This window comes from Macrosteles quadrilineatus, unplaced genomic scaffold (genome assembly GCF_028750875.1).
Source record: "Macrosteles quadrilineatus isolate MER2022 unplaced genomic scaffold, UCM_ALF_1.0 Scaffold_1__1_contigs__length_201487025, whole genome shotgun sequence".
NCBI lineage: Eukaryota > Metazoa > Arthropoda > Insecta > Hemiptera > Cicadellidae > Macrosteles > Macrosteles quadrilineatus.
The window spans coordinates 108965263-108979556 of NW_026542594.1; the positions used below are offsets into that span (position 1 = coordinate 108965263).

Consider the following 14294-nt stretch of genomic DNA (forward strand, 5'->3'; position numbering starts at 1 on the left):
CAAATTTCAAAATAAATACATTTTAATGTTAAATTATGGTCCATGGCTCATTTTAAAATTGTCAGATTTTGTTTAGTGATTAATAAAATCAAAGCTAAACATTCACTGAGTAATTTGAGACAAGAAAGAACTTGGTGACGTATTAACAACCCGAGTTATAAATATTTTAATAAAAATATATTTCTAAAAAGTTAAATTTAATATTGTTCTGAGGTTTGTAGCAGGTCTTTAACTCGTCTGATTTTAATGATCAAGAGCTCAAATGAAAGCCCTTACATTACTGAATATTTTAAGCCTAGAACGAACTACAAGCGTTAATAAGAACTGGAGATATAAGAAAAATAATTTTAAAAAAATATCAAACTACGAAACGTCCATAAGAAATGTATGGTGCAGAGTTTTCTTTTGTATATATCTTCTAAATGAATAAAGATATTTAAAAACGGATTTCGGCATTGAAATCAGTGTAAAAATGTAGTTGGTAATGATGTGTCACAACACTATCATTACATTGAAAAAAAATTATCTATGTCCAATATGGCGGATCCAAGATGGCGGCCAAAAACATGTTCCCTATCAAAATGAAGTACTAACCACTCAATAAATACAGGCGGTGGTCCCAAGTCAATATCTCGAAAAATGTGCATAGCAAATGCATGTGAAATATGTTTTTTTAATTTGTCCAATGTTGAAAAAAGCCGCCATTTTAAATTGTGATTTTAGTGGTTTTCTCGTGCACCGATTTTTGGCAACTTTTAGTATGTCATTCTGCAAACCCAACTCTACAAAATAAAACTATAAAATCTTTTCTTGCAATTTTTTTAACGGTCCCTATGTAAGTTTGTCTGGACTATTATGAGAAATGGAATTAATGAATCTTAACAGCTGTTTCAATTAAACAAGTTGGTTCTGTTCTATGATGTTCAATAGCATTAAAGTTTCAAGGATTACCAACAGGGTGCAGCACTATTATTTCTTTTACATTTATGACAACAGCTAATTTGCAACCAAAAGGTGAGTGAGCGTAGCGAACGAACTTCAACCTGGAGGCGAGTGAGCGTAGCGAACGAGCTAACCTGGAGGCGAGTTAGCGTAGCGAACGAGCTCCAACCCAAAGGTGAGTGAGCGTAGCGAACGATCTTCAACCAGGACGTGATTGAGCGATGCGAACGAGATCATCTTGAAAATTAAACGTAACGGTACTTTCTTTCCATCGGTCTGTCTTAGGGGAAACCTATAACTTAGGCGGGTCAGCTAGTATATCCTACTAATATTATAAATGAGAAAGTTTGGATGGATGGATGTATGGATGTATGGATGTATGTTTGTGACAAGTGAACGCGAAACATACTGGTCGGATTGGGCTGAAATTTGGCATGATGATAGCTCACATTCCCGATTAACATATAGGCATATTCTTATTTCAAAAATCCTTTCGGGCTCCGCCCCAGTGGCTCTGGAGTTTCCCATGTTAACCTTATGAGAAATGGAATTATTGAATCTTAACAGCTGTTTCAATTAAACAAGTTGGTTCTGTTCTATGATGTTCAATAGCATTAAAGTTACAAGGATTACCAACAGGGTGCAGCACTATTATTTTTTTTACATTTATGACAACAGCTAATTTGCAACCAAAAGGTGAGTGAGCTTAGCGAACGAACTTCAACCTGGAGGCGAGTTAGCGTAGCGAACGAGCTCCAACCTAAAGGTGAGTGAGCGTAGCGAACAAACTTCAACCAGGACGTGATTGAGCCATGCTAACGAGATAATCTTGAAAATTAAGAAGTTAAACGGGGCAAAGCCCGCGGGTTACAGCTAGTATATATATATATATACGTCCGTGAACGCGATAACTTGAGTAATTTTTGTCCGATTTTGATGAAATTTGGTTTAAAGGTGTAAAGCGGGATAAACTTGAATGAGTTCGCGAACCAGCACGATCGGACCATGGGAACGGGGCTTTACGGGGGGTTTGATGGGGTAAAAATTGGTTTTTCTCACTTTTGACCCTCAAAACACAAAATTTCCCGATTTCTCTTTAGACCTTTTTAAAGAGCTTAAAAAAACAAATAATTTAGTATATAAAAGTATTTTTGTTCAATTATTAGTAACGGAGAAAATTAAAAAAATTGTAAATTTAAAATTCCCATGTTATTCTTATGGAGAATATTGTCAAATGTTGTAGTTTGCTTGTTTATGGATATATTTTGATCAAACTTGGCAAATTTATTTATTTTGTACTAAGCTATCAATATTTTACTCAAAAACACACTTTATTAGTTTCCTTGTAGCAGCAAACCTAGGTACTCGTTAAACCTAATGTTATTAAAATATATTTAACTGAAAATCAATTCAGACAAATGGAAATTCGCTTAGTCGGCAGGTTTGCTGCGGCGGGGGTATTTCTTTTGTTAGTCTACCGGTATTGCACTTGTTGTTTCCTTTTTTCTCGTTGTTGTTATGTCTCGGTTGCATATTGTTAAATATTGTTGTTGTTATGTTTTTGCACTTCATATTTTACCTGTTGTTGTTATATTTTGCGTCATATTATTATGTCTTTTGCATCTTATGCCTGCTCCTCATTTTCATTCTTATTAATTGCACGTATTTTAGTAGCCTGTACCAAATTTGCTATGTCTGTGTATGCCTTACACTTGAAATGTTTCAGCCTATGAATGTATTTTTGTTTTCTTTTATACTGGTTATGTATTTTGCATGTCATGTCTGCTTTTTAATTTATTCTTATTATTGCTCATATTTATTACCTAATTATGCTATGTTTATAAAGTGATTTAATCCTATTTAATGTATATTCTAATGTAAAAATGGTGTTACTCTTGAATGAATAAATAAAAAAAAGACCAATCTTGTTATTCTTTTTCTTTGTTCTTAGGTTTATTATTAGGTTTCTCTTCAATTCATACACAAATTCATCAAGTCGCCATATTTAGGCCTACTTGTTGCCCAATCACAGCCTTACTAAAAGTTACCATGGTTACTAATCACTCAATCACAGTTTACTAAGCATTATATCGTCATCATTCCCCAGCTGTTGTATCTGAAATCTGCTGTAACATAGCGCACAGCAGACAGAAGTGTAAAACGGAGCAGACGATTGTTGGCGCAAGCGTTGTTTCCATTTCATTTTCATCAAAGGTGCTATGATGTTTCCAAAGGGAGGGAGAGGGGGTCGTTATATCAAGAGAAAGACGCTGACAATTCCTTAAGCAGAGGTTACGAACGCTATACAGATATTCTGGCAATAAAAAATTCCTTAAATTGAGGTGACTTATAAAACTCTAATTATATTTATATAGAAAGATAAGTTTCCCAGTCCTGTACAACACTGATTCACGGTATTTTCCCGGTAATCAAAATTCAAGTACAACTTGATACACACAGAATCTCCGGTTCCCGACCTGGATTATGGCTAGTTATTTAATTTAATTTACAGTTACATATACATATTAGTACCCGTGATAAATCAAACCCGTTATGTAAGCCAAAGCCAACCACACGGTTATTAATCTCACTGAGTTTTGGATTTGCTTACAAACGTGATCGGAAATGGTTACAAACGTGATCGGAAATGGGTTAGGGCCTACACAGTATTCGTATAAAACATTTATGTAAAGATATCAGTGACAGCTAGAAAAATGAATCTTTATCAAAACAGCTGTTTTAACAGATTATTAGTATTTCATAAATGACGTATGTAGTAAACATGGAGAAAAAAAAAAACTAGAAAAATCACAAAAAATTGGGTTTTTGATCGTCCGTTATTTTATTTTCAAAATAGTGAGGCCATATTTTAATGGCTAAGGACACTCTCGCCAATCCTGCGAATACCTGCGTAAAATGCCTTCTGGGCCGTGACAGACGGACATAAATTGAGATAAGACATGTTTCAACTTCTTCAATGTATATAACGTAAAAATAACCCAAAATATGTATAATTCTGTGCGATGTACAGACAAAACCATAACTTTATTTATATAAATTAACTAGGTTTGAATTTTCAATAAAAAAGAATTATAAAACTTCTTTTAGTTTTACAAATAGTGCTGGGCGGGGGAATAATGTTTCTCATTTGTTATGTACCTCATTTATGGTGGGGGGGGGGGGGGGGGCTGTTGCTCAATTTGTGGGGGGGGGGTGCGTCATTAGTCTAGGGGGGGATGGGCACCTCTGTATTAGACGAATACAATGCCCCATATTTGAGCTTAAAAGAACAACTGAGTCAAAAATTACAGCTGTAAAGATTCAAAATTGCTAATTCAAGTATTCTTAAACGGTTGCCATTTTGACTCGGCTGTCCAATTGAGTTTAAATTTGCAGCATTGTATTTTACTAACAAAGAACTTTAATTTCATTTGCATATCAACCTATGCTTACTTTTAATATTTTTTTCTGACTCCTAGAAGGTATGAATTCTGTATGATTTTGTACAAATATAAGGAATGTACAAAAAAACTCAAATTATTTTAAATATTTTATAATTGGCTGTTTTTTACAGACATGGTGGAATCATCCCGCCAGTTGCCAGAGATTTACACAAAGCTGCCATACAAGAAGTTGTTGCAAAAGCATTAGATTCAGCAAACTTAAAACTTAATGATGTGGATGCTATAGCCACCACTTTAAAACCTGGTAATACATATTATTTTATTTCATATAAAACTGAATCAAATCAAAGCAATTAATTTGATGTTCAAGTGATGGAAAGCGTTGTCAACTGATTGATTTTACAGTAGACATTTAACTATCCCGCTTCCATGTTATTTGACCTTTTCTATCGATGATTAGGTACTATGAGATTGTGTGATATTTTTGTGTGGTACAGCTTAATACCGTAAGGGTGCATCTAGACAACCCCTTACGACGCTTTACTTTACTCAGAAGATACGCCTCAGGCTTTAGGCTCCTGCACTTTACTTTTCTTTCCCATGGTTTTGCTTGCTGGGAAGTGTATTATATCCACCTTCAAGGTCACAACACTTCTGCTTGTAAAATTGAGTAGTAATTCATTGGTTGAAAGAAGGTTAGTGTTAAAGTCCCCCATGATCAAAACATGACTGTATCCAAACAAACAATTTAAGAGAGCGTTTTCAAAATCAAATAGATTGCCTGCTCTAGGTGGACGATAACATAGGCCCCTACACCTAAAAACAAGTTCTCAGTCCCAGATAGGCTAACTTCAATAATAAAAAATTCCAGTTTTGCAGAGTACTCAGAGTGTGTACAATTTACCACTTTAAAATGTATTTCCTCCCTGATATAAACTGCAATACCGCCACCCTGCTTGCCAGTTCTGTCATTGCGCTGCAGAATATAACCAGGAAGGTTCACTTCCTGTGATGGAATACTCGGCTTCAACTACGACTCAGAAACTGCGATTAAATCAAAATATATGTATCTGAACTGAAAATCTCCTTCACCTCATCAATGTTTGCACGTAACGACTGAGCGTTGATGTGCGCCGCCTTTAGATGCTTGGGGAAAGGAGATTAGGAGTGAGAGAGATAGTCAGAGGTTGATAGTGGGTGCTGAGGGAGGGGTAGTAGTATGCTGTCGTTGCTGCAAATAGATTTAGCCCATTTAATAAGATTGATAGCCAAGCCTGTTTTGTTTTGACATGAGTTGGATGATTAGAAGCAAAGTTTAAATATTGTCCTGTAGCAGTGGGTTTTCGGTAAACGCTAGTAAGCCAGCCTTGATCAAATTTCTCAACTAAACATTGTCTTTTTCCATTTCAATGGTGAATTGTATAGAGTCTAATTGATTATTTAGGTGGTCTCTGAATTTCATGAGTTCTTCCATTGAATCATCCCACATACAAAACACATCATCGATATAACGTAACCAGATTCTTGGTTTGGTTTGAAATGATCTAATCACATCCTGTTCAAATCTACCCATAAAAATATTGCTTAAAATGGGGGTTAGAACCCCGCCCATCGCAATACTCTTGGTTTGTTCAAAAAATTCATTTTTGACATGAAAATAGTTTGACTTAATACAGACTGATAGTAGTTCCATAATGTTGGATATGGGAATCTTGGTTTTGTCTTCCAGATTGACATCATTTTATCTTTTCCCTCACAATTACAAACAAGGCCCGTTTGGAACTTTAGGGAATAAGTTAGTCACATCAAAGCTGACGAGGATAAGATTTCCACTTTACTGTAAGGTTGCGTTGTCTACTCTGAAACCCCTTAAAATTCAATTAACTTACATAAAAATGTCTCAGAAAAGTTAAGTTGCATAAATTCAAAGTACAATATTCGGACAGTTTTCAAAAGTAAAGATACAATTCGTCTGCCTCACCAAACTAAAACCTGAAAATGAACAGCAAAACACAAAAAAAGTTGTGTTTTTGCACAAAATTACACAAAAAAGGAATTGTCAATAAAATTCCTTGTTCGTGTGGCAGAAACTTTGTAGGGCAAACGTCAAGGGCAGTTACGACTAGGATTAATGAACACATTAAAAAAGTTAAAAATAAAGATAGGTATGGTTCGAGAATTTGTGAGCATGCATGAGAGACACACCACACAGTAAAATGGGATTCCAGCAAAATGCTATAGGCCTACAAAGACGGTTCTTGGAGGAAACGGAAAAGGTCCGGTGACTGGAGGAAACGGAACATTGTAGAGTCACTACTTATGGCTATTGAAGACAAGCCTCTATCACAACCATCGGTGGATATTAGTATGGTTTATTTACATGCATGTAGCCGGGGGCCGTTGGTTGGGGTGTTGATGGGGGTTAATGGTATGGTATGGAGGAGGGAATTCGGGTAATCAGGAGGGAATAAACAGGGTAATGCAATAGGTTAGGAGTAGGTGTGTCTGGACCAAACTTAATATAAGCGTGCTGAATCTGCTACCAATAAAATTAGGAAGATTGCTGGGGACCAGAGGGATGGAGACCTTTTACCCAGATCAGAACACTTGCCTAGCCAGCTTTGATTTGCACTAATTGAACTAACTATTTAAATATTGACCTATCCTTCCAACTATGAACTGGACTTGGATAATTTCTTACTACTTGGATACTTCTTTGAAACTGTTTTTCTTTGTCACAGCTAATTTGAGAGAACGGCTGGGCGTAGAAACTCGGTAGAGGTTTCTAAAGAAAGGGCTTGGTCTGTAGATGAGCCATCAAAAGAGAAACGTGGTAAATTCCCTTGGGGCTCTGCCCCAGTGGCCTTTAAATTCCCATCCCATGTTATTCTTATGGGGGAAAAACAGGTTTTTGTCACAGCTAATTTCAGAGAACGGCTGGGCGTAGAAACTTGGTAGGCGTCTCTAAAGAAAGGTCTTGGTCTGTAGATGAGCCATCAAAAGAGAAACGAGGTAAATTCTCTTGGGGCTCTGCCCCAGAGGCCTTTAAAGTTCCCTCAGCAGATTAGTTTACATTATGACCATATGTATAATTTTACACTACTTTTTAATGATACAGCTGTTAATATTTAAATTGTGATTTACTGAATTTGTCATAGGAAGTATTTGCAAAGTTTTTTTTCTGATTTTAAAATCAATTTTCTTTTGAATCGTGTCATGTTTTGCAATAATGTTGTAATGTTATAATTTGCAATCCAAATCAGTGGAAAATCCTGATATCACAGTACGGTAACTCTTAAAATTATTTCTTATGGAGTTAACTTATGTCTATTGTATGGGTTGGTTTCTGCCTTTTTTTTACCACTTTTTGGAGATTGTACGTAGGCGTGTTGCACGTAGATGATATTCTTTGGCGTATTGCATCTGTAGACGATACTTGGGTTGGTGTAATTATTACAATGGGATAAAGCGAGAAATCCTAAACAATTTGATATAGGCCCACTAAAAATAAAACTGAATTAGAAGAAATAGAAATAATGTTTTTTTCTTCATTTATAATCATTATTATAGAGAACCTAATGCGGCTATGAGTGGGAAACATTTGTAGAAAACTCTAAAAAACAAGATCAGCTTTTGAAAAAAGATAAGATATTTACAAACAATTTTGATTATATCTAACTGTTGTGTACATTGTGAGTATTTCCATAATCTTTGAGTCGACTTTTATAAAGTCATCGGAAATTATGACCGTTATTTGTTTTAAAATAACGCCTGTAATGCTTTAAATTGCTCGAATTCGAGCAACAGGTACACTAGTATGTATGAATTTGATTGATAATTGCTAAGCTACATTCTGGGAACATGTGGTTTAGTTTTTCATGTTTGAAAAGGTTGGTTGCAGAAGGCAACCAACCGAATGAGTTGTGATTTCCTACATTTCAATGGTCGGGTAAGCCAGAAGGGCTCCCCGCTTGTTACCTGACTTAGCCAACCATAATTGGTACTTATATCTATCTACATAACTATGCTAATTGTAACTTATCAGTTTCGAGTCACGGTCCTGGAAATTGGTTCTTGTGTCGTTTTTAGACGCCGAAGTTGAAGAGGGAGATCAGCCAAGAAGGGGGACAAGAGTAGGAAGGTGGGGATAGAGCGTTGATGCAGTCGCGGCAGGCAACAAGATAGTCATGCAGCCCGGCTTCGCGAAATGCACACACTATGTAAAATATAGCGTGTCAGCAGGGCCGTATCTAGATGCTCCTTTGTGCATGGCGAACCAGCATAAGTGCGCCCGGCTGGGGGGGGGGGGGGTGTCCACCCGCAGAAACTTTAGAAATCTTAACATCAGTAAAACACATTTTTAAGCAATTCTGTCTCTTAAAACATAAAAAATAGTTCATATTTTGTCATTGAAAACTCAAATTTAACTTCTTGCTAGACTATAATGATTTATATGTGGTTTATGCTTAAATGGTTGGTTAAAAAATATATTTTTTATAAAACATAATCATGCGTTATCCCAATTTTATCCCAATGTATAATAGGCTACGTATTTGTAATTAAATCAAACAAAAGTGTATCCCTTTTTGTGGGATTTAATTTTAATAAGTAGGTTACAACACTCATCACAGAAAAATATGTACAATGTTACAATAAGACAATTTGTACAGAGTTGTTTACATAAGTTCCAATAGTAAGAACTGTGTTCTGCACTGGACTGGAGTGTGGGAGGTGTCCGGGGTGCCCTATTTTTGAAATGGTTGACTGTTGAGTTGAGTGTTGAGTCACTCACATTCCAATCGTTTTAAACGATTGACAGTTGACTTATCCGACCAAAACTACTCACTCACCACATATTGTGTTGTTGAGTGGGCGGTTGACTGCACTTTCTTCTCTTTTGGCAAAAATTGCTCTTTTTGAGTCAACGCCATATTGTTATTGCTTTGTTTACTATTACAATGCTATTACTAACTGAGATTAGAGGTTAGGTATTAATTTGTTGTCAATAATATTGACATAGCGCCGAATATTTTATTCTATTGCTTTCTGTAGAATAAATTGCATTTTTATTTACTGTGTCAATTCAACTACTGTGTTATTTACTAAACTATCATCAAATCAAGGGTTGTATCCTTGTTGGGATTTTTGCAATACTTTAAATAGACTAGGCCTACTAATTAAACTTATTATAAGATAATTGTTATCATGATTTATTAAAGATTGTGGTAAAGAGAAAAATAACTGGTTAGTTAATTTGTTACGATTCCATAATACACCTAATATAGGGATCACATTTATTTAAGTCACTGTATGCTTTAAGTGCATTGGCAAATAAAGCTTTAACTTAAACATCAAACACAATTAAAAATAACAAGAAACAAAACGATGAAGGGAACTAAGGTGATATGTTCTTAAACAGAGACGAAGAAAGCAAATAATTTATCATACAGGTTATAATTATAATGAGGTATAGCCTAAAAAAAGGCCACAATAGTTAATTTTATTTTGAATTAAATTTATTTTTCTTAAGGGGGTTGGTGCGCCCTATCCTCATCCATGTTAACATATTATATGTACCTTTTTCACAAAAACTATTAAAGATAGCTGAATTTAGAGGATTTCCCATATAGGGTATAAGCTATTACCGTAGTACTCATGGTAAGACCTGGATCCGGGACCGATTTCCTTTTTTGTTTTGAGGTCCCTAGAGGCCAAAAACACCATCTATTCAAATTCATATATATATGGACTTAATATATTTGGGCTTAATATATATATAAGTATTAATAAAACTATTAATTTTCAAGATGAGCTCGTTTGCATGGCTCAATAGTACGTTCGTTTGCTATGCTTACTCACCTTTAGGCTGGAGCTCGTTCGCTGCGCTCACTTGCCTTCAGGTTAGCTCGTTCGCTACGCTAACTCGCCTCCAGGTTGAAGTTTGTTCGCTACGCTCACTCACCTTTTGGTTGCAAGCTGTTGTCATAAATGTAAAAAAATAATAGTGTTGCACCCTGTTGGTAAACCTATTAACTCTTTAATGCTATTGAACATCACAGAATCAACTTGTTTAGTTGAACCAGCTGTTAAGATTCTTTAATTCCATTTGAATATGAGTACTCATAAGGTTAACATGGGAAACTCCAGAGCCACTGGTGTGGAGCTCGAAAGCCCGATCAGAATAAAAACTACTTAGTTTTCCTATTTATTGCCCAAAGAATCGGTGTACCAAATTTCAGCCTCCTAGGTAAATGGGAAGTGGGAGAATTAGTGATGAGTGAGTGAGTCAGTGAGGGCTTTGCCTTTTATAAGTATAGATTACCCACTAGGCCTACCTTGTAGCCGTTGTCTGACCTTAGGTCTGATTTGATCTTGTACAGACCTATCTCTGCCATTGGAACTTCTAGGCATAGGCCTAACTCTTCGTCCACTTGATGGACCCCCATCCTAGGTGTAGACTTTTTACCATGGAAACTAGAAGATTTCTTGGCTTTACACACTTTCTTGAGATGACCTACTCTCTGGCAATCGACATTTGTAACTGGCGAACGCACACACACTAGGCCAATGAACAGTGGAACCGCACCTTCAACAAGAGTTTCTAGAATTTTGATTTTCACTACTCCTATGCACGAAAGTTTTGGCCTATTTTGACTTTTCACATTGATTTTTGTCCTCCCACAAGGTTGGATAAATAGGCCTGACTGCGATTCGGCCTGTTCCAGCCAGAGCGCCAACGCATAAGTTTTGTCAAAGTCCAGTTCCTCCGACAACAATTTTTGCCGAATAGTTTCATTAGAAATACAGGAAATCACTTTATCCCTCAAAGCGTCTTTCAAAAACGTACTAGCCAAATTTTTTATTGAAACCACAAACTCCGCTAAGCTTTCGCCCGGCTTTTGCATACAAGAGTAGAATACATATCGCTCCGCCACAACCAACTTCTTGGGCGCATAATGTAATTTCAACAATTCTGTAAGTTCATCACACGTCTTGGAATCTACCTCTACAGGTGACAATAAATCCGATGGAACCGATAAAATCTTGGGACCGATAACTGTAATTAAAACCGACACTTTGTTTTCTTTCTTAACATTGTTGGCTCTGAAGAAATGCTTCAGGCGCAACAAGTAGGGCACAATGTCTTCCTCGCTTGGATTAAATTCCGAAATCCTGCCAACACTAATACTCACCATTTTTAATCATCTCAACTCTAATAACGCACTAACACAACAACTGTTATCGCGTACTACCCTAACTATGATAAAACAGTTTATTTGCGACTTCGCCAAAATGTCGTAACCTAGCCGTTACACTAAAAAAGTGGACAAAGTAACTAAGAGAACCACTTACGATCATTGGTGGACATAGAAGAAGGAGCCGTGACGAAGCATCCAACTTCAGGGCTGAGTGCACAGTGCAGCCACCCTTCAAAGCATAATAACTCGGTAGGAACATTATCCGCTTCCTCAGGCTCAAGATATTTTTGCAACTCTAGGCGGTTACCCAGTTTTTAGCTGCCTTGATCTTTCAAATGCGTATCAGCAGTTGGCGGTAGCGGAAGAATCGCAACATCTGTTGACCTTAGCCGCCCATAAGGCTCTGTATCGTTAAAAAGGCTACCATATGGTTTTTTCTTCAGCTCCTGCAATTTTTCAGTCAGCCATCGACCAAATTTTAACAGGTCTTCCAGGAACGGTGACGTACTTAGATGATGTCTAAGTAGCGGCTTGCTCAAGGGAAGAGGGGCTCGCCCGTCACAAGTGCTGCAACGCCTTGATGAGCCCTGTGCAACTGTGCACTCAGCCCTGAAGTTGGATGCTTCGTCACGGCTCCTTCTTCTATGTCCACCAATGATCGTAAGTGGTTCTCTTAATTACTTTGTCCACTTTTCTAGTGTAACGGCTAGGCTACGACATTTCCAAACCATTTTGTAGAGCTTAAAAAAACAAATAATTTAGTATATTGACGTGTTATTATGCGCCTAATGGTTATCGAGAAAATTCCAAAAAAATTTATATTTAAAATTCCCATGTTATTCTTATGGAGAATAAGTAAACTGTTGTAGTTTGCTTGTTTATTTTGATCAAATTTGGAAAATGCATTTATTTCTTACTAAACTATTTATAATTTATAAAAAAAAACTTTTACCCTCCCTGTTGCAGCAAACCTAAGTACTTGTTAAACTAATTATATTTATATCCTACCAATATTATAAATGAGAAAGTTTGGATGTTTGTGACAAGTGAACGCATTAACCACTGGACGGATTTTGCTGAAATTTGGCATGATGATAGCTCACATTCCCGATTAACTTATAGGCATATTCTTATCTCAAAAATCCTTTCGGGCTCCGCCCCAGTGGCTCTATAGTTCCCCATGTTAACCTTATGAGTATTCATATTAAAATGGAATTATAGTCAGCTGTTTCAACTAAAAAGTTGGTTCTATGATATGCAAAAGCATTAAAAACTTACAAGGATTACCAACAGGGTGCAGCACTATTATTTTTTTTTTATTTATGACAACAGCTAATTTGCAACCAAAAGGTGAGAGAGCGTAGCGAACAAACTTCATCCTGGAGGCGAGTTAGCGTAGTGAACGAGCTAACCTGAAGGCAAGTGAGCGCAGCGAACGAGCTCCAACCTTAAGGTGAGTGAGCGTAGCGAACGAACTTCAACCAGGACGTGTTTGAGCCATGCGAACGAGCTCACTTATGAAGTAAAACGGGGCAAAGCCCGCGGGTACAGCTAGTAGGGAATAAATGTGATATTTATAAGGAAACATTTTAGTGTAGGCCTAAATCTAATCAGGCAAATGGAAATTCGCTTAGTCTGCAGGTTTGCTGCGGCATGGTTTTTTTAAATGACAGATCTAGTCTTTCTGAACATTTGGAATGTAAAAAATATAACCTTTTCATTTGTTTAGATTTTTTTTTCAAAAAAGATATTTTAAAATTTAAAATAAAATTATAATATATTTTTTAATTTTTACTGTTGGTAATTGTGATGTTTGTATTCATTCCAATTATGAATCTAGGCAACTTTTATAAGATATTAGGGGCTATTGAGAGAAAGGAACATGTGCTAAAAAAATTAACTTTTGGAAAACTACAAAATACGGAAGGCTCTGTCCCAGCTGAAAAACAGCTAACATACTCTTAAAATAATGTTTATATTATATTTAGGGTCAATAACTTACTGCTGACCTGGTTCAGCATAATCTGGATATTCAACTTTTTCTGTCTCAAAATAAAATAGACATTATGTTAGTATCTGAAACTCATTTCACCAATGCCAGCTATTTTAAAATTCTATATTACTCGGTTTATTTCACGAATCACCCATCTAACAGGGCTCATGAAGGAAGTGCAGTTCTTATAAAATCAAATATTAAGCACCATGAAATTCCAAAGTACCAGTTTGACTATATTCAAAGTAATTTTTCTGGCCCTCTAACGGTATCCGCCGTTTATTGTCCACCTAGACATAACATAGGCAATCAATTCAATGCATTTTTCAACACTTTGGGATGTAGATTTATCTGTGGAGGAGACTTTAACGCTAAAAATCAAATGTGGGGTTCACGATTGAACAACCTCAGAGTGTTGCATAACATACAGACTAACTGGTTACACTTTAAAGGAACTGTCAATAATAGACTAGATCTATAAACTTCCTTAAAAACCAACGAAGAAATTTATGTTGCAGTTGAACTTTTTAACAATGTAATTCAACAATGTGCTTGGGAAGCAACCCCCATGTTATTCGGCTTTCGTCAAAACCATTCTACCATTCAACAAGTGCACCGACTTTCAGACAGAATAAGACAGAGCCTGGAGGAAAAAGAATATTGCTCTGCAGCGTTTCTTGATGTAAGCCAAGCCTTTGATAAAGTGTGGCATCCTGGACTTTTATTCAAAATTAAACGTTCTCTCCCTCATAACTA

The 14294-nt window shown here is 36.4% G+C and overlaps 1 protein-coding gene across 5 annotated transcripts in view; it reads left to right on the top strand.

Annotated features, from left to right (window-relative positions):
* LOC128983017 (tRNA N6-adenosine threonylcarbamoyltransferase, mitochondrial-like) overlaps nucleotides 1-14294 on the top strand; it is a 140967-nt gene that overhangs the window by 76554 nt on the left and 50119 nt on the right. For all 5 annotated transcript variants that reach the window (XM_054402157.1, XM_054402165.1, XM_054402142.1 and 2 more), the window contains one exon: nucleotides 4517-4650. In XM_054402157.1, coding sequence (XP_054258132.1) covers nucleotides 4517-4650 — 134 coding nt within the window. The remainder of the gene's footprint in view (nucleotides 1-4516; nucleotides 4651-14294) is intronic.